The sequence below is a fragment of the Myotis nattereri genome, assembly GCF_964212035.1.
Source record: "Myotis nattereri genome assembly, chromosome: 9".
In the NCBI taxonomy this organism is placed as follows: Eukaryota; Metazoa; Chordata; class Mammalia; order Chiroptera; family Vespertilionidae; genus Myotis; species Myotis nattereri.
Genome location: NC_138084.1, coordinates 44402053 through 44429848, shown reverse-complemented (window position 1 = coordinate 44429848; position 27796 = coordinate 44402053). Strand labels below are relative to the sequence as shown.

General features: G+C 51.6%; 1 protein-coding gene across 2 annotated transcripts; it reads left to right on the top strand.

The window, feature by feature from the left end:
- Positions 1-1090: 1090 nt before the first annotated feature.
- On the top strand, positions 1091-21777 carry CHRDL2 (chordin like 2). 2 transcript variants are annotated; one of them, XM_081098392.1, is made up of 11 exons: positions 1091-1198; positions 5299-5392; positions 7481-7623; positions 10239-10332; positions 11027-11082; positions 12785-12953; positions 13843-14037; positions 16202-16375; positions 17221-17275; positions 20823-20915; positions 21620-21777. In XM_081098392.1, the coding sequence occupies exons 1-11, from the start codon at positions 1094-1096 to the stop codon at positions 21708-21710; spliced, it is 1269 nt and encodes a 422-aa protein (XP_080954518.1). In that variant the 5' UTR covers positions 1091-1093; the 3' UTR covers positions 21711-21777. The 2 variants fall into 2 exon arrangements, with proteins under 2 accessions (XP_080954518.1, XP_080954519.1); XM_081098393.1 differs by lacking the exon at positions 17221-17275 and having other exon boundaries at positions 1092-1198.
- The last annotated feature ends 6019 nt before the right edge of the window (positions 21778-27796 follow it).

The following is a 27796-nucleotide window of genomic DNA, read 5'->3' as shown; positions in this document are numbered from 1 at the left end:
AGCTAGCAGACATGATGTAACTAACTATTGCTAACATTCTTAGAAGCATTCATCTCCATATTGACAACGAATATGCAGATGACAAAAATAATTGATGTGCAATCATGCACACAGTAATCAGTTGACAGTGCGATAGTACCGATGACTATTTTTAAGGATATCAAAGTCAGTTTTCTAACCTTTCACTAGGCCAGTGATGGCGAACGTTTTGAGCTCGGCGTGTCAGCATTTTGAAAAACCCTAACTTAACTCTGGTGCCGTGTCACATATAGATTTTTTTTTTGATATTTGCAACCATAGTAAAACAAAGATGTATATTTTTGATATTTATTTTATATATTTAAATGCCATTTAACAAAGAAAAATCAACCAAAAAAATGAGTTCACGTGTCACCTCTGACATGCGTGTCATAGGTTCGCCGTCACTGCACTAGGCAGTACTTTATTTTCCCAATTCAAGCACCATCCACCATGGCTGGCTGAGATATAGGGACACAGTATTGTATGAAAGCAAGGAAACTGCTGTGAGCGGCTTTATTCAAAAGGGAGGTCAGAGAGAGAGAGTGAAGGGGAGCAGCAGAGGGCAAGGGAGGGGAGGATAGAGATAGAGTAAATAAATAAGCAAAATGAGACAAAGGAAAAGGCAGTGAGTGTGATCCTGAGGGCAGAAAGAGCCAGCAGGCTTAGGCTGCCATGCCTGCTTGGTGAGCGGCTTGCTGGGTGACCTTAGGAGTGTAATTTATCCTCTCTGGGCCTCAAACTATCCATCCAATCATCACTAGCATTTATACCACAATTTGAATCTCTAAAGCACTTCCACTGCTTCATCTCTTAACTCACCCTGAGAGAAGTGTTAAAGTTCAGAGAGGGGCAGTGTCATGCCTGAAGTCACCCAGCAAGTGAGCGGTCAAGCTGAGATTCAAACTCAGATGTTCTGGCCCCCTGACTGGGAGAGCATGTCCAGTGGGTTCTCTTTTGCCTGAGTGGTCCAGATGACATTCTTCCTAGAGCCAGAAGAAGGAGGGATGAGGCAGGGTCTTTGGTGGAGCCTCCCTGGACTGACAAAGCACTGGTTGGTTTGCCAGGCCCAGACATGTTCTGCCTTTTCCATGGGAAGAAATACTCCCCGGGCGAGAGCTGGCACCCCTACTTGGAGCCACAGGGCCTGATGTACTGCCTTCGCTGCACGTGTTCGGAGGTAGGTCCCTCTGGCCACCTGGCCGCCTGTGTCAGGTATGTCTGGGCGACCTTGAGAGAAGTCAAGGTCAGGGACTCTGGAGGTCAGGAACGCTCTGGCACCAGGCTCCCTAGGAACTTGGGAGTACACAGTACCTGCCACCACTACTGCACCCCTTTCAGAGATGTCACGCAACGGGTCAGCAGCTGGGCTGGGCTGGGACTCGGGTCTCCCATCTCTCATCCCAGCCTTCTTTCCACCTCTGCTGGTGCCAACTCCCTGCTTCCTGTGTGACACAAAAGAGCCTTTCTGGCCAGGCCTCCCATTCCTTCCTTTCCTCATGCTGTTTCCTCCAGCCCTCTCTTGCCACCCCACCTTAGGATGCATCACCCCAATTCCACTGGTCCAAAGGTTGTTCTTCAAGGCTTTGGCCAAATGCCACCTCTACCAATAGCCTCACTTGATCCCTCACCTACAAGCATTTTCTTCTTCTGGGTCCCACATAAGTTTCTCGGTTTCTTTATCCTGGTCACTGTTGGCCAGGTATAGTAATTATCTGTCTGTCAGTTACTGCCCCTCCTGGATGGAGCCTGAGAGTAGGTTTTCCTGGGAGCTCGTTTATGTCTACATCAGTGTCCTGCCAAAGACTGAACAGATTGGGGCAGGACCCTGTCTGTTTGTTCACCTCTTCTCTCCTGCCACCCATCTCCAACCCAGCAGCCTTCACAGGGCCTTGTACAATCAGCTGGGTGGAATAAATGAGACCTCAGTGTGGTCCAGAATCCTCAGGCCAGGTATAAGGTTGGAAGGGTAGGGAAGGAAGGAATGATTTAGAAGGCCTGACACTTCCCTTGGTTTAGTTTAGTTGCTTGGAGACCAGCTTGATTGGCATGATGTCCTCACCAATCTCTGTCTGGTGCCGGTGTTTGGAGGGAGGGTGTACCTAGCTCCCAGCTGGAGCCAGTACCCTAGGCCCTCTCTCTGCCTGAGCGGAGTGCAGAAGGCCAGTAAGAGCCTCCCTTGTTAAACAATCCTCAGCTCAGGGCGGGAGCAGAGAAGAGCATCTGAGGGGACCCTGGCAAGTAGACTGTCTGTGGGCCAGCCCCTCTCCTGACTCTGATCACTGGGGTCTCCCTCCTCCTGGGGCCGTTCCCTCTGACTCCCTACTGCTTCTACCATGTTGGCCCAGGTGGAACTCTGCTGCCAACAGGGGCACAACCCCCCACGACTGCCTCCCCTTGCTTTTCCTTAGCACATCTGAGGCCAATCAGCTTTTCAAAAAGAACTTTATGAAATACAGCCAAAGAACAGGAAGGAAACCCAAACAGAAAATTCCAGACATATTATGTGGTCCAGTTGACAAAGTCCAAGTTTTGTGATCCACGGAAGCTAATTCATTTCTCCCTCCCCAGAGTTTACATACACAGTTTTCTCAACCCAAAGAGCTATAGCCAATACCCCTAAAATATACCCTGAATCCCTTCGCTTCTCTCACCATCCTGCTCCCCCTAATCTAAGCATCTTCATCTCTCAACCTCTCACCTGGATGCTACGCAAGGCTTCCGATGGGCCTCCCTGTCCCTTCTCTAAACCCATACCTCACATAGGAGCCAGAAGGATCTTTGCTGAACATGAAACTGATCATGTCATTCCAAAGTCCCTGAAACCCTCCAGTAGTTTTTGGGTGCACCTAAAGTAAAATTCAAACCCCCTACAGTGTCTCTGTGTGATCTGACTTTCGCCTTATTTCTCCAAACTCATTTCCTACCCACCCCAACACTCCAAACTCACTCCGACTTGTTCCTCCTCCTGGAATGTTCTTCCCCTGGATCTTCTCACAAATGGTTCCTTCTCATCTCACAGTTCATAACATAAGTGTCACCTCCTTATGAGGCTTTCTCGGACTTCTGTTTCTAAAATAGTCTAACCTTGTTAACTCAATCACATTACCCTATGTGGTTATTATCATAAATTTAACATATGAAATGATCTTTTAAATAGATATATACTAGAGGCCCAGTGCACAGAAAATTGCGCGCAAGTAGCCCGCTGCCGTGAGCCATGGGCCCCCACCTTGCGAGCTGCAGGACCCAGAGCCCTGCCCACTGCCGCCGGACCCAGAGTCCCGCCCGCTGCTGCAGGACCTATCAATGCACTTCCTGGTGACCGGTCCTGGGTCATAGCCACTGCCTTTTTATATATATAGATATTTTTATTGACTTCAGAGAGGAAGAGGGAGGAAGAGACAGATAGAAACATAAATGATGAGAAAGAATCATTGATTGGCTGCCTCCTGCATGCCCCCAACTAGGGACGGAGCCTGCAACTCACGCACATGCCCTTACTGGGAATCGAACTGTGACCTCCTGGTGCATAGGTCGATGCTCAACCACTGAACCACACTGGCCAGGCATGAAATGATCATGTTACTTCTTGCTTGTTTTTTATGGTCTGTCTCCCCTGTAAGAATGTAAGCTCCATGAGAGCAGAAACCTGTCTGTCTCATTCACTGCTAAGTCCCTGGCTCACAGTAGTCACACAGTGACTACTGAGTGAATGCATGAGTCCCCGCTCCGTCCACCAGAGACAGCTCAGCATCATGGAAAGTGCACGGCCCTGGAGGTGTGTTTACCTGCTGTGGCATCTCAGGCAACATAACCTCTCAGAAGCTCTTTTCTCGTTTTGAAAGTGTGGACAATAGTATCCACCTCTAGGGTTCTTGAGAAGATGAGGTGAGAAAATACATTTCTGTTTGTTTAACATAAAGCCCCTACCTAGTAGTCACTCAGTACACAGTAGTTATGATTTTCCCGAGAGGCACCTTTGGCTGCAAGGCCCCCTGCCCTTTCAACCCTGGCCTTTCTCCATCTCACTTCCTGCTGCATGTCGCTGATCATCTTCATCCCTGGGATCCTTCAAGGACAGAATCGAGAGAGATTCTGCCTCTTCAGACCACACAGTTCCTGGCACTCTACCCTACCTTCTCACCTGAGGGCTCCGTCCACCCTCTGGACATTTGTGTGCCAGGCCTCTTGAAGGCCCCGTATGGAGCTCAGGCCAATTCTATGGACTCTATGATGCCTCAGCCCAGATTACTCCTTGGGAAGCAGTGACTCCAGAGGGACTAGGGCCTGGTCCTGGCTTTTCCATGGGGTAAGAGGCTGCCTCTGGGAGAAGTGCTGTTGGGCACTCAGATGTGCAAGGAAACAGGAAACAAACTTGCCAACTTCAACATTTGAACGAAGTTGGCTCCATTTCTCTAAGAGAGAGAGACCATCTATTCCTCCGTTCCTGGCTCTCATTCATTCACTCACTCATTCATTCAAACTGTAGCAGGTACTAGCCTGGAGCCAGGCCATATGCTGACAATTCAGAGATGAATGGAATGAGACCTGGTCCTTGTTCCTGGGAATTCATGGTGAATAGATGACACGGTTGTACATGGTTCATTACAGCCCAGCGCAATGACCCTCACAGCCGGGGAGATAAGGTGTGGGAAGCCTAGGAATGGGAAACTGACAAGAGGTGTGGTGGCCTCTCTCTCTCCAGCTCCTCATCTCTCTCTGTCCTGTTTCTCTGCTCCCTTCTCTTTCATTTGCTGAACTTGAAAAAGCATAAGAACTTCGGTCTCTTCCTTCTCTGGTGCCAAGGTCACCAGACCTCCCAGGGATTTAGGGAGTGAGTCCCAAAGCCCTGGGCCTGCTCCACATCAGGTTTCTAGTCTTATTTCCATCCCTGTCACCTGTCCTCATGTGTCACATTCCTCTCTTAACCTTCATGAAGTTTAGGCTCAGAGGTCAAAGAACAAAGCCCTGGCGTTAAAGTAACACAGTCAGATCAGTGTAGAAGTAACTCAAGGCTTTAACTTGTGTGTCTCAAACACCATGAAGGGGCCACAAGGTCTGCTCAAGCCCATGTTCACTGTGCCTTCCGCCGTGGTCGGGGAGGAACATGGATGGGCGAGCCACACAAGAGAGCAAGGGAAGGGGCGAGACCGGACACACGAGTGTATTGTTTCTATCCCGTCTCAGGCTTAGAGTGAGTGGGCTTTGGGAGAGGACGGGTGCAGGCGGGAGGCAATGGCTCTTTGGAACCAGGACCGGCCGCTGTGTCCCCTCCAGAATGCCCATGTGAATTGTTACCGCCTCCACTGCCCGCCTGTCCACTGCCCCCAGCCTGTGACTGAGCCACGGCAGTGCTGTCCCCGGTGTGTGGGTAAGTAGCCTCGTTCATCCCTTGTACCCCCTGACCCTTATCTCACCTCCCATGCGAGCCTCTGGCGGAGGGCGGCCCCGGGAATGAGAGGGGCAGTCTCTCTGGTGAGAGGTGCTTAGCAGGAGCGGGGAGAGACTGGAGAGGAGCTGAGGGAAATAGGGCGTGCTTGGCCTGTTGATGGCACACGTGGCCTCCAGTCCCTGGCTGGCCAGAGCCAAGGGAGTGGACCTGCCTGTCCAGGTGGAGGTGAGTGATCTGGGGCTGGAGGCCCTGCAGGGAGCCCCATGATTACAGCTCTGGGCCTGGGAATGACCAAAGGAGTTGCAGTCTGTGTATTCTGAGGTTCTTCCCAGCACTGTGGTTCAGGGACTTTCTGTAACTTGATGCTAAATGTCTATGATTCCATGAGTTTAAGACTATAAGAGCCTCTAAGATCGGGATTCCAGGAAGTAAAGGTAAGAGAGAGGAGAGGTAGCCTGCAAAGAAACTGACATAAGCAAGTGGCCAATGAGAGGCAGCCAGTGGGAGGCCGGTTTGGAAGAGGGTGGGTGGGAGATGTTGAGAGGAGAATCCATCCTTAGGAGCATCAGGAAGGGGCTGCGGGAGGCTCCACATTACGGCTCAGTCTCGGCTCTGAAGCCAGGGCTCTCCTGGGAAGCTAGGCATTTGTGTGGAGTGGAATTAGAGGGGCTCACTTTCCAGGTGGGACTGCAGTGGGATCTGACCGTGGCTCTGCCTTGGGCCACAGAGATTCGTGGCTCGGGATTCTCTCAGGGGGCAGGAGCTCGGAGCCTCGTCCTGCCTAGTGAGGGGGCATCATGCCTCCTTCTGTCTGAGGTTGACTCCAGGAATCCTGACCGCTCCTTGCTGACTATGCCTTGGCCCAGTCCCCTTCTTCCTCACATGCATCTTTCTCTCTCTCTCTCTCTCTCTCTTTTTCTCTCTCTTTCCTGCTGCTTTGCCTGCCTGGCTCTACATGTTCTTCATGACTCAGCTCAGACATCATTCCCTGACTACCCCACCTACATGTGCTGGCTGAGTTAGTGGCTACCCCTCTGTGCCCGAGCCCTTACCATGCAACAGCATCACTGCTTATGGAATGTCTCTTTGCCAATCAGATTGTGAGTTTCTTGATGGGCGGGGCTGAGTCTTGTCAGCACTCCATTCCCAATGCCTAGCACAGTGCCTGGTACAGAGGTGTTTAGTAAAGGTGTCTGAGAGGATGAGTAGGTCCTCTCAGGATGGGAGCCTTAGAGGCTTGCCCCTCTACCTGGCAGGATGAATACTGGCTAATCGGTAGGTGATGGGGTGGGAGGCTCTGGTGACCAGTGAATGACAGGAGCTTACCCCGAACACAGGGACAGTCCAGATCAGTGATGGCGAACCTTTGGAGCTCGGTGTGTCAGCATTTTGAAAAACCCTAACTTAACTCTGGTGCCGTGCCACATATAGAAATTTTTTGGTATTTGCAACCATAGTAAAACAAAGACTTATATTTTTGATATTTATTTTATATATTTAAATGCCATTTAACAAAGAAAAATCAACCAAAAAAATGAGTTTGCGTGTCACCTCTGACACACGTGTCACCTCTGACACGCATGTCACAGGTTCGCCATCACTGCTCTAGATCATGCCAGCTGACTGCACTAGGACGTCACCCCACGAGGGACTTTGTTCTGTTCACTACTGTGTCCCCAGCACCGAGAGCAGTGCCTAGCACTAGGAGGTGCCCCAGGGACGCTCACCGACTGACAGGTCCCCACTGAGTGGGGCTCAGTGGAGCTGAGGTTTCTGGCCTGGCCTCTGGCTCTGGTCGGGACCAGCTCAGACACTGGGGGGCCGAAAGGCCATGGTGAGGAGCCATGGGAGGGAGTGACAAGGTCAGATGGAGGTGTCAGCAGGACCTCTTCTTGGTTAGCTGATAGGGGGACTGTCTGGGAAGAAGAAGGCCAGAACTCAGTTTAAATGCCAAGAGATGCTAAAATCCAAAATCTTCAGAAAAGTGGCCCAGTTAATTCTGGCAAAGTTCTGAGATCCACGTGGAACCTCATTTTTCTTCTTCCTCCTGCACCTCCCCACCCGCAGAGCCTCACACGCCCTCTGGGCTCCGGGCCCCCCCAAAGTCCTGCCAGCACAACGGGACCCTGTACCAACACGGAGAGATGTTCAGTGCCCATGAGCTGTTCCCTTCCCGCCTGCCCAACCAGTGTGTCCTCTGCAGCTGTACCGTAAGAAGCTCCTGCCTTCACTTTAGCCCAGGCCCGCGGTCTGGGCATGAAAAGCATGGTGTTGTGGGCTGGGAGGGAGGGAGGCGGTTCTCCCTGGTCAAAGCAAAGTGACAGTGAATGGGCTCAGGAGCACCTGCCCTTCTCTGGGCTTCTGCACCCTCCTCAGCTGCCTGTTACAGCCGGGTCACCTGGCACTGACATTGGCTTCTTTTTGTTTTCTCCAGTAGACTTTGTACTCCTGGAGGGGAGGGGCCATACCCAATTCATTTCTTTATCTTCCACTGCTCCTGGCCCAGGGCCTGGCATACAGAGGATGCCTTGAATGAATGAATGAATGAATGAATGAATGAGTTTAATAATCAGTTATCAGTCCTGGCGCACAGAGACAGGGCCAGATTGTAGCAAATGGAATTTAATCTGAAGCTGCCTAAACTTCCCCTGTTGTATGTAGTCAGAGTTGAGCCTAGGAACAGGCAAGGCTGACTCTGCAGTGTTGCAGGGTACCAAGACTGAAGCCAAACAAGGTCTGATCTGGAAAGCCTTCACCCTCCTCATTTGGGGGTTCTAGGTATGGCCCTGCCACAGGTGTGCAGAGGTTTTCAGCCTGTCACACAGCTGCTTGCCTGTGCCTTGTCAGGAGAAACTCCTGCTCTCCAGATTTCCTTCCTATCTGGTCACCAAACTTCTCTGGGCCCCAGTTCCTTTGCACGCATATGGAGTCTGACCAGTGTCCTCTCTGTGTAAAATAATCATCAGATTTAGCAGTGGCGCAAGGGGAGGAGGTCTAGACTAGTGCTGGACACCCCTGTTGGAGCTCTAGCTCTTCCATGGTTCCCTGTGTGACCTTGATGAGTCACTTCTCTCAGCCTGCTTCTCCATCCCTTCAGTGAGGCTCTGACCTTTAAAGTATCCATGCTGCCGAGCAAACAACTTACAAATGAGGGTGACTACTTATAAGTCAACCCAGAGAGTGATTATTTTTGCAGGGCCAGTATTACTCTGTAGTCCTCCATGGTACCTACTAGATTCATAGAAATGTCTCATGTTTATATACAAGATCCCAAAGACCCTAGGACAGCGGTTCTCAACCTGTGGGTTGTGACCCTTTGGCAGTCGAACGACCCTTTCACAGGGGTCGCCTAAGACCATCCTGCAGATCAGATATTTACATTATGATTCATAACAGTGGCAACATTACAGTTATGAAGTAGCAACGAAAATAATTTTATGGTTGGGTCACAACATGAGGAACTGTATTTAAAGGGCCAGAAGGTTGAGAACCACTGCTCTAGGAGAAGGCTCTCAAATGAAGAAATTGAAGCTCAGAGCAGTTAAGCAACTTCCCCAAAGTCACCCAGCTAGTCAAGTGGCAGAGCCAGAATGCAGACCCAGGGCCACATAACTCCAAAACCCACGATCCTTTTCCTGCATCTGCTTCCTATGAGGTGACAAGGGCCTGGTGTAGGGGGGGGGCTGTAGGAAAGGACAGAATGATGATGGTGGGGTGGCGAAAGCATTCTTGTGATTTCTTCTCCCTTCTCCTTGAATACTTGGGTCCCCCCGTTCCTTCTTCTCATGCCTGTTTATATGGGTCTGACTCCTGGCCTTGTCTGAGGGATCAGAATCCTTTAGACCAGTGATTCTCAATCTTCCTAATGCCGCGACCCTTTAATATAGTTCCTCAGGTTGTGGTGACCCCCCAATTTCATTGTTACAAATTGAACATAATTAAAGCATGGTGATTAATCACAAAAACAATATGTAATTATATATGTGTTTTCCGATGGTCCTAGGCGACCCCTGTGAAAGGGTCGTTCGACCCCCAAAGGGGTCGCGACCCACAGGTTGAGAACCGCTGCTTTCCAGACTCACTGGAAAAGATACTAATAAGGAAAGGACTTGAGGTAGTATCACTTCCTCCATTTTAAAAATGCCTTACATTTTAAAAAGGATTTGTCACAACTGTCCCCCCACTTGATCTTCGCAGCCCAGATGGGTGTGCACCCATTTCCCCGAGGAGGAAGCTGAGGCCCAGAGAAGAGCCTCATCAAAGGCTACCTGACCGCCTGACTCCCAGACAGCCCTTGCCCCTGCAGTGTTGCCTTTCTGGGCTGAGTCCCAAAGTTTCAGATGTAGGGTTTTTCGTGAGAGCATGGTGAGCCCAAGGTATCCCCCACCAATGTCCCTCCCTAATGCTGGGTCCCCCTTTCCGGGCCAGGGGAGAGGACATTGATTTCAGTAGGAAAAGCCCGAAGACTGGGCTCTAGTCCATTCTGTCCGGCCGTGTCTCTGACTTAGCAGGCCAGGCGCCCCTGCGGGCTCTCCCCATCTGTAGGTGGGAAGGGGCCCACCTCACCCAGTGGCTGTGAGAGCCTACAGAGAGATGGGGTGTGAAAACGCGTTAGAAGCCGGAGGAAGATGCTACTTCAGGGCCTGGAGTGGGAGTGGGGGGGTACAGAGGACCCTTCTTCTGAATTGGCGGGGCCTTGCCCACACCACGCTGCTGCTCCCTCCCTCTCCCACCTGAGGGGAGACCTCAAGGCCATATGCTCCCAGGGCAGAGGCTGGTCCTCATCAGAGCTCATCTCCCAACTCCCCTTTGCTCTATCTGTCAGGAGGGCCAGATCTACTGCGGCCTTATGACCTGCCCGGAACCAGGCTGCCCTGCACCCCTCCCACTGCCCAGCTCCTGCTGCCAGGCCTGCAAAAGTGAGTCTGCCCCTAGATTTGGCAGTGCCCACCCACCTCACCCCCCGGACCCAGGCATGGACTGTTAGAGCAGGGGGAACCCCCGAGACACTCAGCATGTAGCACACCATTCCTTCCTCATGGGTGGGGGCTTAGCCCAGCAGAAGGCTGAGCCTGCGCAGCGGCTGCCGTGCGTTTTTATCGCCATCTCAGGGAGCAGGAAGGAGGGAGAAACAGTGTAAGGATGCCTTGGGGAGCTGCCTCTGCTTGATACCAAGTGTGACCTATGCTCTACGTCGTCTTCTGCTTCTCAAGAAAGTCTGGGGTTGTAGAGGAAGAGGAAGAGGTTGTCCCCCAGCCGCTAACTTCCACTGGCCAAGTGGCTGCCCAGGGGACTGGGACTGAGCCCGCAGGGATGGGATTCTGGGCCGTCCATGATGGGCACTGACCAAGAGCTCTGGCCCAGCCAAGCAGCTCAGTCCTAATGGTGACCAGGAGGTCAGTGTGTGAAAACTGGGGCAGCAACCCAGATGTGAGGAGACGCTATGATGAGCAGTGGGAATAAGGCCCCACTGGGACAGAGGGACTTGCTGGGGTTTGGGGGCTGCAGAAATAGCACCAGGCCCTGGAGGGGCAGAGCCTGAGGGGGAGGCCTGCGGTCCAGCCAGCAAGGCTGAGGAGGCAGAGGCTGATCGGACTTCCCTTTGGTTTCCAGATGGGTCAAGTGAGAAGTCAGCTGAAGAGGACAGCGCACAGTCACACCGTGGGGCGGTGAGTACACGGATACCGACAGGGTGGGGAGAGGAGGTGCGGTGAGCTGGTATCCAGGGCCCGAGTCTCCATGACTGTGGAGCAAGTAAACCTCATTTCTCATTTGTCCCCTGGGTCAGCTCCATGAGCCCCACCATGTCCAGCCCCTCTCCTTAGCCTCCCATCAGGGCTGATGGGCCAGCAGGGGCCAGGAAAAAGCACCAAACATGCAGGCACAGGCCCCAAACTTACCGATTTCCCTCCTGGGAACCCCTCTAACACTGTTCCATCCAGAGCCCGTGTCTGTCCTTATTCAGGCCGCCTCTGAGCAGCATGTTCCCTGAGGGCGTGGCCTCTCATTTTGGTCAGCCTTCCCCACCGGCTCCTGAGATGCTGGCTCTGTCTGGGGGCTACCTCTCTGTGTTACCCCTCTGTCTTGGCCCCTTTCAGTCTTGGTCTAGAGTGCGATGGACTGAACTGCCCGGCTCTCTCTGGCTGCAGAGGAAAGAGGTGGGAGAACACGTTCATGTACTGACTCGAGTCCCCCTCTGCCATCTGTGCTGCCCACAATGCGAACAACTCCACCTGCTCTTTCTGCCTGGCTCACCTGGAGGCGAGGCGCCCTTCCCTGAGACTTCCCCGGGCTCTGAGCCAATGAGCTCTCCCCTCTCCTCTGCCAGCTCAGCCTCCCCTCCTAGGCGGGGCCTTCTCAGGTGGGGTCTGGGTGCCGGTGCCGCTGCCGCAGGACCTGAGCCAGGCCACCCCCTTTCCTTCCATCCCTTTCCTGGGAGGCAGTGTGCAGGGGGTTGGGCTCTTCAATTCCTTCTTGCCTCTATTCCACTTGACAAGCATTTCCTAGGGGCCTCCTAGGGGCTTGGGCCTGTGCTGGGGCCTTAGATAGGGTTTCTGCTTTGGGAGCTCCTGTGGGCTCCGTCCAGCCATCAAAGGACTAGCTGGGACTGTGCAGAGAGGAAGGGGCTGTAGCGGAAGGAATGGGAGTGATTAGGGTCGGTGAGGTGGGTTAAAGCTCGGCCACTTGCCCCAGGCCACTGGCTCCTCTCCCATGTCCCAGAGCTGCCAGTCCCCAAACTATACAAAGCTCCTGCCCCGTTACGCTGCCCTCACACACACCTTTTGCTATCCCTGCCACCCTTCCCATCTGGTCTGGAACTGAGGGTCTTGGGATCTTGGATTCCAGGGGCTCAGGAAGGGAGGGCGGGGCTGGAGCTCTGGAGACCCTCTGTGCCCGGATGGGGCCGGCTCCTCATCTTCCTGCCCCATGGGTGCTGGTGGGACCTTCAGAGCCTGTCTCCTTATCCCATCACCTCAATCTTCTCAAAGAAGGATTTCCTGACATTCACCCTCCCTGCATTCTCACCTTCTATTTCTTAAGCATTAAGTTCTCCAGGTCCCTGATCACTTATGTCACCCAGATAAAGACCCAAACCCTTCTGCCCACACAGTGCCAGGGCCCTGGCTCTGACAGGTCTAAGAAGGGCTTGTTTGGAAGGCAGCCCAAAGCACTACCTTCCAAGTTTTCAAAGATCCACTGTCTGAGCACACCCTGGACCCCATCCAGATCTTCCTGTCCCTAGCCCAGCCCTCTCTTCGCTGGGAAGCCATGCGGGCGTCTACCCTCAGGCCACTCGCTGCAGCCTGGGCCTTGCTGCTCCTTCACGGGCGGCGGCCTATCGGTGATCTTGATCCTTCCTGCCATTTGCAGAGACATTCCCAGGATCCGTGCTCAGGGGACGGAGGGAGAAAGAGGGGCCCGGACACCCCAGCCCCCACTGGGCTCAGCTCCCCTCTGGGCTTCATCCCTCGCCACTTCCGACCGAAGGGGGCAGGCAGCACCACAGTCAAGATCGTCCTGAAGGAGAAACACAAGAAAGGTGGGGATGGGAACCTCCTCCAACCCCTGAGGTGGGAAAGGGGGGGTCCCCAACTGCTCCTGCCTCTCAGTCCTATACCCTGACACAGTGGTTCTCCAATCTCATTTTGGCTCTGAGCTTATCGACGCCTAGAACACCAAAATGAAGGTGTCCTTAAAGGACGTAAGGTCTGATCCCCACTTTGACAGATGAGGACACTGAGTTCAGAGTATTGAGTCAGAGGTAGAACCAGCATCTGCCATGTCTTTGCTGGGAACTGAGGAGCACAGAACAGAGAGATGAAAAATGGTCCCTGTCCTTGAGGGGCTCCAGACATGTCAATCAATGACTCTAACTTAAGGAAGTGCTGAGGGGAAGTTCTTGACAACAAAAGGAGCGAGCAGAGCTGGGCTGCAGGAGGACAGTCAGGATGGGCTGGGAAGGAGGCCATTGGAACAGCCATGGCAGCAGAGTGGGGAGGCACCCCGATGAGGCGTCTGTCCCAGCCCTTTCCTGTACGGATGGGACACTGAGGCTGAGGAAGGGGGAGGGACCTGCCAGAGCTTGCACAGCAAGGCAGTGACAGAACTGGATTCATATCTCCCACTGTGAGCCGTCGCCCTCCTTGCTCCACCACAGGGGCCCGTGAGGGTGGGAGGAGGACTCTCCATCTTCAGCAAGTCCTTACTGAGCATGTCACAGCCCTGTGTGCTGGGGGGGGGGGGGGCGCGGGGGAGGGGGCGGTGTCAGGGATGTGGGGCCGGTTTTGTATCCTGGCCTACACTTTGCTGTCCGTGTGGCTGGGCCAGACTGTGGAGCAGGGGCTCTCCAAGGCCCCACTCCCGCGATGACTTGACTGGCTGGAGTCCAAGGCACTGACCCCCCTCTCTCTCTGCCCTCCTTGGCCCAGCCTGCGTGCACGGTGGGAGGACGTACTCACACGGGGAGGTGTGGCATCCAGCCTTTCGCTCCTTTGGACCCCTGCCCTGCATCCTGTGCACCTGTCAGGACGGCCGCCAGGACTGCCAGCGGGTGACCTGCCCCGCTGAGTACCCCTGCCATCACCCGGAGAAAGTGGCGGGAAAGTGCTGCAAGATCTGCCCAGGTACAAAGAGATGCTGGGGGCAGGGAGGGCACCAGCCAGAGTGAGCAGCTCTGACGTGGACGGGGCGAGGGCGCAGGGCCACAGGCAGGGTTTTAGGTGCACAGAGTGCTGGAAGCTCAGCAGCAGCAAATGCCAGACTTGTAATGTATTATCTGTAGAACCAGCTACTGTTACAGAGACAGTCAGAGGCTCTCTGACATGTATATGTAGAATCAAATAGTGTTCTCAACTCTGTGAAGTCATCACATCTTAGGGTATTAGGACTTTTAAGAGAAATAGCCAATGTTTATTGAGCACTTACATGTGCCGGGCAGGTATTTTGCATGCATGGATTCGTGGAACCCTCACCACAGCGGACAGGGCAGGTATCCCTGTTTTATAGAACGAGGAGATAAATACCTGTCCCAGGTCACACAACTGGCTGTCGGTGACAGAGCTGGGACTTGAACCCTCATCTGTCTTACTCCAAAGACCATACTTTTGGCTTCTGTTGTCTTCCTTCAACCCTCATCTACTAGTACATATGGGAAAATTGAGACCCAGAGAAGAGAGGGACTTCCCTGTCACACAGCGAAGTAGTAGTGGAGCTGAACGAGAACTCAGGCTTCCAGACCTGCCGGCTGAGTTCTTTCAGCAATGCCCTGTGACCCGAGGATTGATGAGTGTGCCGAAGGGAACTTGGGCCGGAGTGTGTCATTGAGAAGCACAGCCTGTGCGTGTCAGCAGTAGCTGATGTGAGGGGCAGGCCTGTTCCCTGCAGCCTAGAAAGAAGGCAGGGGGGTAGGAGGTGCACGGTGAGGTTGTGCCCTGACCGCATCTGGCTCGAGGGCTGGGTTGGAAAAGCTGAAAGGAGAGGAACGGAGGAGAAGAAGAGGAAGGAAATATGCATCAAGAATCTGCTCGCACCAGGGGGTTTCACACCTTTCATTTAATTCTCACAACTCAGTTACTTCACAAATGAGAGAGGGGAGTGGCTACAATTGCCCTAAGTCTCCGCCTACCCCAGCACTTATCATCAAGATATTTGAGTTTCCGTTAGCTTGCTTACTGGCTTCTTTACTTGCCCAACTTACTGTTGTGAGCTTGGACAAGTTACTTTCCCTTTCTGAGCCTCAGACACAGCGTTGATGACAATGCTTTATGAACTGTAAATCAAAACCCAAACATAAGGAATAACTATTGTTTATCAGAATAATATGCTGTTGGGACAGGCTCAGCGGGGGAGCATGACAGGATGGTGCCTGGAACACGAGGGGTGGGGGTTCAACTTGAATTCTCTCTGAGATGGGCTGAGGCTCGCTCTGAGCTCCGTCACAAACAGACCTGGTCTTGGGCCCCGCCATCAGCATCCAGTCTATCTCCTTTTAAAAATATTGAGACTGTAACAGCTCTTAGCTGGACATCTCTAAGGGCTTCGTAACTAGTAAGTCTAGTATATCTGGGGACTTAGTCCTTCGGTCCCTGAAAAATAGTTAGGGGTTGTTGGTACATGGAGAGCTCTGGAGAATGTTCTTGGAATTCCAACATGTCAAAACTTTAAGACTGTATCCAATTAGGCACCAAAAAAAAAAAAAAAAATTACCACCATCCCCACCATCTCATCCTCACCCCCACACCCTCCCACTTCGCCACTACCGTCACCATCATCGTCCTCTCTTCCACCACCACAACCATCATCATCATCACCGCCATCATCACAGCCCTCTCACACCTTCCATTCTGTGTGTGTCCACGGAGAGCCTGTGCTTGGTGTGAGCGACTCAACAGACTTGAAGGACGTGGTTCCCGCCCTTCACCTTTCTCTTTTAAGGAGAAAACACACCCGAGTGAAACAATTACAAGGCAATGTGGGGTTAAGGGCACGAGTGGGAGTCCGGGAAGTCATGAAGCGTTTTAAAAGCTGTGAGTGGGAGGAAACGGTGGGCTGCCTGGAGGAGGTGGAAGATGAGCTGGGCCCTGAATGGTGGGAAGTTTTCTGATATGCTAATCACTGGGGGTGAAAGGGGGAGATGCCCCTCTCTTCCCCAGAGACCTTCTCCTCCCAGGGCACCAGAAGTTTCGCCAGGACCAGGAGACCCTGAGGGGGATTCAGACCAGTGGCCCCTCTCTTTGAGCCGACAGGGGTGGGGAGACAGGGCATTCACACGCTGCTTGTGTCTCCCAGAGGACAAGGCAGAGCCCGGCCACCGTGAGATCAGTGCCACCCGGTGTCCGAAGGCGCCCGGCCGGGTCCTTGTGCACACGTCCGTATCCCCAAGTCCAGACAACCTGCGTCGCTTTGCCCTGGAGCGTGAGGCCTCTGAGCAGGTGGACATCTACCTCTGGAAGCTGGTGAAAGGTGAGCATCGGCGTCCTCCCAGCCGGGCAGCCCTCAAATCTGTCCCCTTTCCTGGGCTCCAAGGCCCCTTAGGGGCGTTGTGGGCACGTTTTGTTGACCAAGTGCCTTTGGCCCAGGAAGACCTGCTGATGGCAGGCCTTCCAGGTTTGAGTCCCTGATTCCAAGATAAAGGGAGACGCTGATTCTGTCTGATTCTCTGACAGTTCTGATAAGCTCCCCTACTCTGAGATGCCAGGGCCTGGAAGTGCTCCCTCTCCTGGGGAGAAGGGGTTGTTGCACCTTGCAAGGAGTCAGGGCAGAGTAATGCCTACCCTGATGAAAGAGATATTAATAGAATTCCAGCGTCTTTTCAGGCAGGAGGGCCCGCCCAGCGTCCTCAGAGAGGCTGGTCTCATCCAGCCTCGTCTATATGGTAGGTTCTATCACTCCACGGTAAATTAAAATCAGAATATAGTTCTCATTCTGTGAGCAACTCACCCTATTCACCAGGCTACTCATGTCACCAAATGAAGGTCAAGAGACATTTTCATAAGGGAATTGCTGAAAGTTCTGTTTTCTGACTCTCTTGAGAAAAATAAATCCCCTGGGTAGAGTAAAACAAACTAAACCCTTTAATTGTGAATTAGTTCTAAGGTCACTTTTCACTACTGATGGGTTTGCCTGGGGGTGGGGGGTGGAAAAAGAGGGGACAATAAGAAGGGGACAGGAAGGGGATAATAAAAATAATGACATGATAATAGCCAATGTGTGTAGCACTTTAGAATTTACAAGGTGCTTTCACGTTCATGATCTCATTTGATGCTCAGCGATCCTGAGAGTTAGGTATTATTATCCCCATTTTACAGATGAGGAAACTGAGGCTCAGAGAGGTGAAGTACCTGGCTCCAGGCCACACAGCCAGTAAGTGGAGGAGCTAGAGCCCATGTCTTGTGACGTCAGATGCGGCTCTTTCCCTGCTCTACTCTGCCCCCTGTCGTAGGAGGAATGGACGAAGAAAGCGGAGCCGTTCAGCCTGGAGAAGAGGAGACTCAGGGGGACAGGACCACTGGCTTCCTGGCTCCGAAGGACTGCTCCAGGCAGAGGGAGCAGCTGTGTTCGGACTGACCGCAGGGGTCAACACGCAGGGGCTTGAGGATCAGACCTGGGCTTACATCCCGCTCCTACCATTTCTGAGCTGTGTAGCCGGGGCCATTCGCTTGACCTCTCGGGGCCTCAGCTTTCTCTCCTGTTAACTGGGGAGGAGGGCGCATGGAGGATTAATGACACAACGTAGGCACAGCCTCCGGCCTATAGTAGGCGCTAACCATGTCGCTATCCTTCTCCTCGTACCTCGCTGACTCGGTCAGCATTGCGGTGAAGCAGGTTTCAGCCAAGAGAGAAAGCACTTGCTCGTGCTTAGAGCCTTCCTGTAATGAAGGGAGGGAGCGAGCTCCATTCACGGGAGCCTGCCGGCAAGGGCTGCGTGGGGATTCTGCCAGCAGCTGGCGAGTAACCCTTGCGATTCTTTTGTACCGTGAGATTCCATCGGTCCCTGGACAGGTGCTGGCTGTATGTTTATTCTGGGACTCCCCTCAGCCCACCAAATGCTGGGACCACAGAGAATAGTCTTTCGGCGACTTGGGTGCAGCAAGAGCTCACGGGGAGCTGAGCTGACCAAGGAAGGCTTCGTGGGAGATGGGCCTGGGGCTGGATGGGATTTAGAAAGGCACGTGGCGGGCAGGGTGGTAGCAAAGGCCTTAAACTCTGGCTTTAGAGCCGCGGTTGCCAACCGGTGGTCCATGAGGTCCGAAAGGTTGGCGACGGCTGCAGAACCCACACTTGTATGCCCTGTGCTCTGTGATTGGTGAGTAGCAGGCACTATGTATAATGTGCTTTATTTAATCCACATAAGAAACCTGAGGGGTATGTATTAACGCCCCATTTTGCAGATAAGAAAACTGAGTCTCAGAAGTAAAATAACTTGCTCAAAGGCATACAGTTTAAGCAGTAAAGACTCAAACTCAGGTCTGACTGTCCCCAGGGCTGCCTCCACAGAGGTGAACTAATGCTTCTAGGGAGGTGTCTGAGGAAGGGCAAGGGGTGCCCAGAATGGTGCAGAGGGGGACATTGTAGCTCCAGGCCAATCTCATTACCACCAGGCCTCTCAGAAAAAAACAAGGTGGAATGGTGCGGGTGGGGGTGGGGGTGGGGGTGGGGAGAAGCTTTTCAACTTCACAGTGCCAGGCCCCACCATGCTGTCACTAACAAGGCTCCCCCTCCTCATCTCCTGACCTCCTGGGTGGCCCACGCGCCCCATCCACCTCCCTATCCCTGCCTCCCTGTCCCTGACCATGGGAGTCAAACACTCCGCAGGTGTGACTGTCAGTGGGAATCGCGCTGTTCTCTCATGCAGCAGCGTGGAAGCTGCAGGCCTTGGAGGCTGGGAGAGGGAGGGGAGGGTGGCCTGGAGACAAAGTGAGCAGGTAGATGTTGAAACCTGGGCTGAGTGTGGCCACACCACCGGGGAGAGCCCCAGGCTCCAGAAGCTGAACAGAGTTGGCTTAGGGTTAAGGGCCTTTTATATTCTGGGGTTCCAGCGTAGAAGGGGTCCCAGTTCCTTCCCCCACCTAGGAGGGAAGTCCCCCTGTGGTCTCACTGATGGTCTCTACTACACACACGCCCACCCACCTCCAGACCCGCCTGCGTCCCTGCTACCTCCTCTCCAGTTTGTGTTTTATTTTGTTTTGTTTTTTTGGGGGGGAGGGGTGCAGTGGTAGGCCTGGAGCACAAGGACCCATCCCCATCTCATGCTCACGACGTAGCCTGGGCCTTTGGAGTCAGCCTCTCCCACATCCCGGTCCTTGACATCTGGGCTCGGGTTCCCAAGGCCATTCTGGCCTCCTAGACCTTCATCTCAGAATCCGTGCTGTCCATTGCCCTTGGTGAGATCCCACTCCGATTCCCATAAGCAAGGCCAGTTCTTGGTTTCCTTGAGTGTGGTACTGGCCTACCAGAGGCCTTGCTGTCGCATCTGTTCTTTCTGGCCACTGACCCTGGTGGTAACAGCTGGTGCGACCTCACAGCCCATGTACGCAGGGCTTCAGCACCATGTGTGGTGCCAGTGGCCAGCTCCCCAAGGAATGCAAACAGTAGGAGATCCAGAATAAGACCTCATCTTCCTTCAGGGCCTGGCCTAGAATGAGTACACATGTATTTGCTGATCCCTCCCTCTCTCCTTCCCTTCATTCATTCATTCATTCATTCTACATGCCTAATGTGGGCCAGACTCAGGGGACCCAGAGAGGAAAGCCCTCCAGAAGTTCCAGACTGGTAGGGGAGGCAAGAATAGACACAATGAGCCTGGCCGGCATGGCCTTGTCTGTGCTCCAATTGTGACACAATGAGCATCGACCTATGAACTGGGAGGTTCGATTCCCAGTCAGGGCACATGCCTGGGTTGCAGGCTCAGTTCCTGGTATGGGCTGTGCAGGAGGCAGCCAATCAATGATTCTCTCTCATCACTGATATTTCTATCTCTCTTCCTCTCTGAAATCAATAAAAATATACTTTTAAAAAGGAATAGACAATGATAGCACATTAGAAATAGATACAATCATCAACAGAAGCCAACAGCTATGGGTAGTTATAACTTCCTCCTTGGGACCCCCGGCAGAAGGAAGTTGTAACTACCTGGGGGTGGGGGGTGAAGGAAGACTTCCCAGCTAAGGCTTGGAGGATGAGTAGGAAGGAGTTCCCTTGGTGGCGATAGGAGAAGGAGCTCCAACAGGTAGGGTGGCACATGTAAAGGCTTGGCCCTCGGGGGTCTTCAAGTAGTTGGTTAGGGCAGGAGCACAGGCAATGCCACTCGGGGGGTCTGGTGAACTGCACTGAAAGGGGGCCTACAATTCTGACACTTGTTAGTGTTTTGGTGTCTGAATAAGCACACCTACTGATTTTTATCTTCCTTCCTTCCTCTTTCCTTCCTTCCTTCCTTCCTTCCTTCCTTCCTTCCTTCCTTCCTTCCTTCCTTCCTTCCTCCCTCCCTTGCTCCCTCCCTCCTTCAGCCCTCCCTTCTGTATTGTGGACATGTGAGTGGTATGAGAGCAGGAGGGTGATGGAAACTAGAGCAGGACCAGCAGAGAGGCGACAAGAGGTCAGGGAAGGGGAATGACAGGGAAACTGTATTTTTGAATGACCGCAGGTAGGATCATAGGTTAGAGGGGGAGTAAAAGTGGTCAGAAATCTAGTGCAGTGACTCAAGCAAGACATGAGGGGGCCTAAATGGGGAGACAGTGAGGACAGGAGAACAGACTCCAAATACTTAGGAAATTTAGTCCACAGGATTTGGGGTTCTGATCAGAATAGGGGAGGGGAGGGAGGTGACAGGGTCCATTCCAAGTCTAAGTCACCCCGTTTCCCTGATCCACAGCCCTGCCTTGCCTGCTCATGCCCTTGTTTCTGCCCTCAGGAATCTTCCACTTGATTCAGATCAAGAAAGTCAGGAAGCAAGACTTCCAGAGAGAAGCACAGAACTTCCGGCTGCTCACCGGCACCCACGAAGGTGGGCCCTGGGGCTGAGACTGGGGCCTGGGAAGAGAGCCTGGCTAGAGGCCAGGGCCTCTCGGGGAGTTGCAGGCTGCTGGTGCCGGGAGGGGGGTTGTGAGCCACAGACGTCAGTTCCCGGCACAGGAATCCAGTGGGTGTCTGCGCCAGAGATTTCTCAACTCCAGTGCTGAGGAGCTGGAGGACAAAGCAGAGCCTTGCTGAATTTGGTCTTGGGATGGGGGACACAGGGCTGGAGAGGAGGGAGGTCTGAGCCTCAAACCCTTCTGCTGCCTCTTCCCTCTCTACTGGAATCTCTTAACCACGTCCTTCTGATGCCCTGAATTCCCTCTACACTGCACTGAGGAAGACTGGGCCCAGGTGGGCTTCAGGTGGTGGGGAAGTCACAGATGGCATTGTCACCAGCAAGTGTCAGGAAACAAGTCCAGCCCCCAATTGTTGGTTGGTTGAAGGCGGGGTCATGTGTCAGAACTGATCTGGATATGGGGGTTATGTTGGAGATACTACCTCCTTCCTCCCTGTGGGTTCCAAACCCAGGTCCACACAGTTCTCCTTGCCCTGTTTTTTCTCCACCAGCCACTAGCCACCAACCACATACACACACACACACACACACACACACACACACACACACACACACACCCCACATTCCCCAGCACACACACACCTACACACACAACTCTTCTGCTTTCCTCCATGCAGGTCACTGGAACGTCTTCCTAGCCCAGACGCCGGAGCTGAAGGTCATGGCGAGTCTGGACAAAGGGACCAAGACCTTATAACAAAGACCTAAACTGTTGCAGATATGAGCTTTATTATTTTTGTTGTTATATATTAATAAATAAGTTGCATTACCCTTCAATTCTGCCTGCTGAGTTTTTGTTCACACAGTGACTGCAAGACAGGCCTGGTAATTCATTTACATTTAAAGTGATTATTGATAACTATGTCATTATTGCCATTTTGTTAATTGTTGGTTGTTCTGTTTCTTCTTCTCTTTTTTTTTTTTTTTTTTTTTCTAAATATATTTTATTGATTTTTTTTACAGAGAGGAAGGGAAAGAGATAGAGAGTCAGAAACATCGATGAGAGAGAAACATCGATCAGCCGCCTCCTGCACATCTCCCACTGGGGATGTGCTCGCAACCCAGGTACATGCCCTTGACTGGAATCGAACCTGGGACCCTTCAGTCCGCAAGCCGACGCTCTATCCACTGAGCCAAACCAGTTTCGGCATGTTTCTTCTTCTCTTGATCTCTTGTAGTTTGCTGAGCTTTTTTTTTTAAATCTTTATGGTTAAGATTCTTACAGATGTCCCTCTTTTTTCCCCCCATTGACTCCCTCCACCCGGTTCCCGCCCTGCCCCAGGCCTCCGTCATCCTATTGTCTGTGTCCATAGGTAATGCATATATGCATATAAGATCCTTGTTTAATCTCTTCCCTACCCCTACCCCCCTTCCCTCTGAGAATCGTCAGTCTGTTCTATTTCCATGCTTCTGATTCTATTTTATTCACCAGTTTATTCTGTTCATTATATTACTTATTGGTTTATTTTGATTTTTACATTCAATTGTTGATAGGTATGTATTTGTTGCCATTTTGTTGTTGATATTTTGTATCTTTTTCTCTTTTTTTCTTCTTCCTCTTCTTAAAGAATACCCTTCAACATTTCATATAATACTGGTTTGGTGGTGATGAACTCCTTTAGCTTTTTCTTATCTGTGAAGCTCCTTATCTGACCTTCAATTCTATATGATAGCTTTGCTGGGTAGAGTAATTTGGTTATAGGTTCTTGATATTCATCACTTTGAATATTTCTTGTCACTCCCTTCTGGCCTGCATAGTTTCTGTTGAGAAATCAGCTGACAGTCGGATGGGCACTCCCTTGTAGGTAACTAACTGCTTTTCTCTTGCTGCTTTTAAGATTCTCTTTGTCTTTAGCCCTTGGCATTTTAATTATGATGTGTCTTGGTGTGGTCCTCTTTGGGTTCCTCTTATTTGGGACTCTCTATGCTTCCTGGACTGTAAGTCTATTTCTTTCACCAGATAGGGGAAGTTTTCTATCATTTCTTAATATAAGTTTTCAATATCTTGCTCTCTCTCTCCTTCTGGCACCCCCATAATGCAAATGTTGGTACACTTGAAATTGTCTCAGAGGCTCCTTACACTGTCTTCATATTTTTGGATTTTTTTTTTCTTTTTGCTCTTCTGGTTGGGTATTTTTTGCTTCTTTGTATTTCAAATCATTGATTTGCTTCGTAGAATCCTTTACTCTACTGTTGAATCCCTGTATATTATTTTTTATTTCAGTCAGTGTATGCTTAATTTCTGACTGGTCCTTTTCCATTTTTTTCTTGAAGTTTCTAGAAGATTCTTGAGTAACCTTATAAACATGGTTTTGAACTCTATAGCCAGTAGTTTGCTTTCTTCCATTTCTTTCATTTGTGACATGTTTCTTTGTCTATGCATTTTGGCTGCTTCCCTGTGTTTGTTTCTATGTATTGGGTAGAGCTGCTATGTCTCCTTGAGTTGGTAGAGTGGCCTTATGTAGTAGGTATCCTATGGGGCCCAGTGGCTCAGCCTCCCCAGTCACCTGAGCTGGGCACTCTAGGTGCGCCCCTTTGTGGGCTGTGAGCACAATCTTGTTGTAGTTGAGACTTGATTGCTGTTGGTGTCACTGGGAGGAATTGACCTCCAGGTCAATTGGCTGTGGGGACCGGCTGTGACTACAGTGGGAGAGCTGCTGTGCAGGAGATACCCCTATGGAGCAGGACTTGCTTCAGTGGGGCTTTGGTGCTCACAGTGTCTGCCCCTTGAGTGTGTCACTTACAGATGTAGAGTTGTAATCTGGTATGGTCTGGCACTGACCACTGGGTACACTGGCTCTTGGGTCTCCAGGGAGGTGCAAAGTCAGCCACTGCCTGGGGCCATCCAGCAGGAGCTACAGAGAGATCTGCAGATTCCTCCTCTTTGTATCAGGTTTGAAAGTGCCCAGATGAGGCCCAACTATGAAGCAAGGCAGGTTGGTGCTGGTGCTGGGTCTTGGGCCTTTTATTGATAGTTGGGACTCCCTGACCCAGCTGCAGCTTGTTGAGAGATTTTAGCCTGAGCAAGGACAGGCCATTCATATGCAATGGTGGATCCCATCTTGGGTGGGATTGTAAATTGGATGAGGCGGGGTTTTAGGGAATCACCAGGGCAGAGCAAACAGAAATGACTGCCAGTCAGCCCTGCAAAGGGAAGGTCCCAGCATAGGAGCAATGATCCTAGTGAGCACCTCTGTCTGGGAGAAAACCTCCCCCCAAGTTCCTGCCCAGATGCCAGACAATCCAGTTCCTCCTCATATATGTCTGTGTTCCCCAGAGCCTCACCCTGGTGCTGGAGCTCAAAGGAAGCAGGACCTTGTAAGTTCAGTTTGTGGTACTGGTCTTTTAAGAGGAACAGCTGAGTCTCCAGCAGCCTCTGTGTCACTGAGCCCCAATCCGCACTGGATTTTATAGCCCATAGTTCTTACTGCCCACAGGGATTTCTTTTCCCAGCTCTTGGACCCTGGGCTGGGGGTCTGGTGTGGGGTTGGGACTCCTTGCTCTTCATGGGAGGCCTTCGCAGAGATGATCTCCCTCCCAATTGAAAAAGTGGCACACGTGGGTGCCGTCCAGCCCGTTCTACACCTCTGTACCTCCTACCAGTCTCAGTGTGCTTTCTTCTGTACTTCTCTAGTTGTAGGACTTCCATTCAGCCAGCTTTCCAGTGGTTCTGGATGGTGGTTGTTCTGTGTTTTAGTTGTAGTTTTGATGTGGTTGTGGGAGGTGGGGAATATAGGCTTTTACCTATGCCACCATCTTCTGCTGGGCGTTTTTGTTTGTTTTTGGTGTTTTGTTTGGGTTCCTTTCTCTTTGTTCTTTATATATCTTTTTTAGGGTTTTGATTGATGGTTACTATGGAGTTTATGTATATTATCCTATATCTATAGTTGTCTATTTAAGGTGATAGTTATGGCCTTTCCTTTTCTGCTTAAAGAAGACCCTTAAACTTTTCTTGAAAAACTGGTTTAATTTCTTATAAAGCTGGTGAAGAACTCCTTTAGTTTTTGCTTATCCAGGAAACTATCTCTCCCTCAATTCTGAGTAATAACCTTGATGGATAAATTATTCTAGCTTGTAGGTTCCTTTCTTTCAGCACTTTAAAGATGTCCTATACTAGTAAAGTAGCTGCTGAGAAATCAGCTGAAGGTGTTATGGTGTTTCTTTTGTATATAATTTGATGTTCTCCTTTTCTTCCTTCAAGATTATCTCTTTATCTTTAACTTTTTTTCCATTTTAATTACAATATATCTTGGTGTGGGTCCCCTTTGGGTTCATCTTCTTTGGAACTCTCTCTGCTTCTTGGACCTGGATGTCTATTTCTTTTCCCAGGTTAGGAAAGTTTTCAGCCATTATTTCTTTAAATAAAGTTTCTCTTTCTCTATTTTCCCTCTGGGATCCTTATAATGTGAATGTTTGAGCTCATCATGTTATCCCAGAGGTCCTTCAAACTGTCTTCATTTAAAAAAATTTTTTTCTTTTTGCTGTTGTGATTGGTTGATTTCCACTAGTCTGTTTTCCATTCTTCTGTGTTAGCTAATCTTCTGTTGATTGTTTCTAATGTGTTTTTCATTTTAGTTATTGTATTCTTCAGTGATGCTTAGTTCTATGTTTACTTTCTAACTCTTTGTGGAAGTTCTCCCTAAATTCTGCTATTCCACTCTCAAGTTTGGTGAGCACCCTATGACTGTTTCAGTCTTTTATAAGGCGAATTACTTATTTCCGTTTCCTTAGGGTTTTCTGGGGATTTTTCTTGTTCCTCTATTGAGAGATATTATTCCATCTTCTCATTTTGTTTGACTTTCTGTATTTGTTTATATGAATTAGACAAAATAGCTCTCTCTCTCAACCTTGATAAGGTGGCCTTATGTAGAAGCGGCCTCTCTGTAGGCTGTTGTGTGCCAGTGGTTTTGGCCGGTTGTAGGAGCCAAGCGGGTGCTTTAAGGCATTCAGGGCACTGCCTTACCAAGCTGGAGCAGTTCCAGGTGGGGAGGCCAGGTGTGTCCTGTTGATTGATTGCGCTTGCTCTTTAAGCTTGGGGCCAAAATGGGCTTGGCCCCTGTGGCCAGAAGAAGCAGAAGCGGCCCTGCAGGTAGGCTAGAGCACCTGGATAGAGCCCCCTGCCCACCCTATGGAGGTGGAGGGGGTCGTAAACAGTGGTTCTTACTTGCCTCTTGGGCCTAATTCCCTGGCTCTCAGAGAGCTCCCACTGCTCTCCAGCCTCCGCTGTACATTCTCTCTCTTGTTTGTTACCAGATTGGTCCCGAGTAGAGGCAGCCTCTGTGCAGACTTTCTGTGCTGGGCAGTTTGGGGAGCCGGTTGGAGCTGAGCAGGTGGTTACAGCGCCCGGGGGACTGCTTTGCCTTTGTGCTTGCTCCCTTGGTTCGGAGGCAAAAAGCTCAGCATCGTAGCTGAGAACAGTCTGCGGTGACCTTGCAGGTAGGCCGGAGTCACACAGTGAGGCACCAGTGAGCTCCCAGCTGCCCTACAGAAATGGCTGTAAACAAGGGTGCTCCAGGGCTCCCCTGGCCAGAGAGTTCTTGCAGCTCTTGGAAGGCTCCCGCGGCTTCCCAGCCTCCTCAATCCCGTCTCTTCTCTTGTTTGTTGGTCAGAGCTGTTCATCCGGCCCTCGGTCGTCTCTCAGGAATAAGTGCTCCCTACACCTGTGTGTATTTGAGTTTGCCCATGGGAGGGGCGAGTTTAGTGTCTTCCTTTCGGAAGCTGCCACCATCTTGGGCCTCCCTGACCCTCATTTTAGAGAGGAGAGAACGGAGGCCCAGGATCAGCCAGTGTCTTACCCAAAGCCTCACAGGGATGAATGGTGAGGCCGGGACTAAAGCCAGGTCTACTCACTCCCAGAACCCTGCCTCTCCCAGTACAGCCACCCCCCCACCCCCAAGCCTGATGAAGCCCTGGAAAGATGGCGTAAAGTGGCTGGTTGGCTGCGTTCTGCCACGGGTACCACTTCGGGTGCCCTGGCTACTGTCTCTGGAGCCTGATCTTGTATGTGGGTGTCTGAGGTCTGGGAAGTATACTAGGCGTCCTACCAGTACTGCCCTCACTGAGCAGGGATGGGTGTCACCCTCCCCGAACCGTCCAAGGGGCTGCTTTGAGTCTAGGGCAGGGGTGGGCAAACTTTTTGACTCGAGGGCCACAGTGGGTTCTTAAACTGGACCGGAGGGCCGGAACAAAAGCATGGATGGAGTGTTTGTGTGAACTAATATAAATTCAAAGTAAACATCATTACATAAAAGGGTACGGTCTTTTATTTCAATAGTTTTATTCATTTCAAACAGGCCGGATCCGGCCCGCGGGCCGTAGTTTGCCCACGGCTGGTCTAGGGTCTGAGGGACATAGCTGAATCTTCCCCTCGTTCTCTGAGTTAGAAGAGCCTCCTCACAGGCTCTGCCTGCCTCTCCTAGAGAAGACACCATCCCTGCCTTGCTTGCTCACCACCTGGGGTTAACTTGGAACTCTGGGAATATGTTCTTGCATTTAAAATGTAGGAATCTGAAAACTTGGCCATTCACATGGTGAACTCTGGTGATCCTTCAGCCTCACTCAGATGTCTTCTTCTCATGAAGGCGTCCCTGCCACCCCCATCCCACCCCTGCCCCCTGCACAATGGCCCCTCCTCTGCTGGAGAATGAGGTTGGAGGCAGGGCTCCGTAATCAAAGGCAGCTCTGGGGCCTCAGGACAGGAACGGACTTCCCTGTATACTTTTCCTGGTGTTGCAGGCCAGCTGCCTTCCTGGTTTCTCTGATGGGCTCGTCCAGAGCTGGTGGTGTTCTTCCCA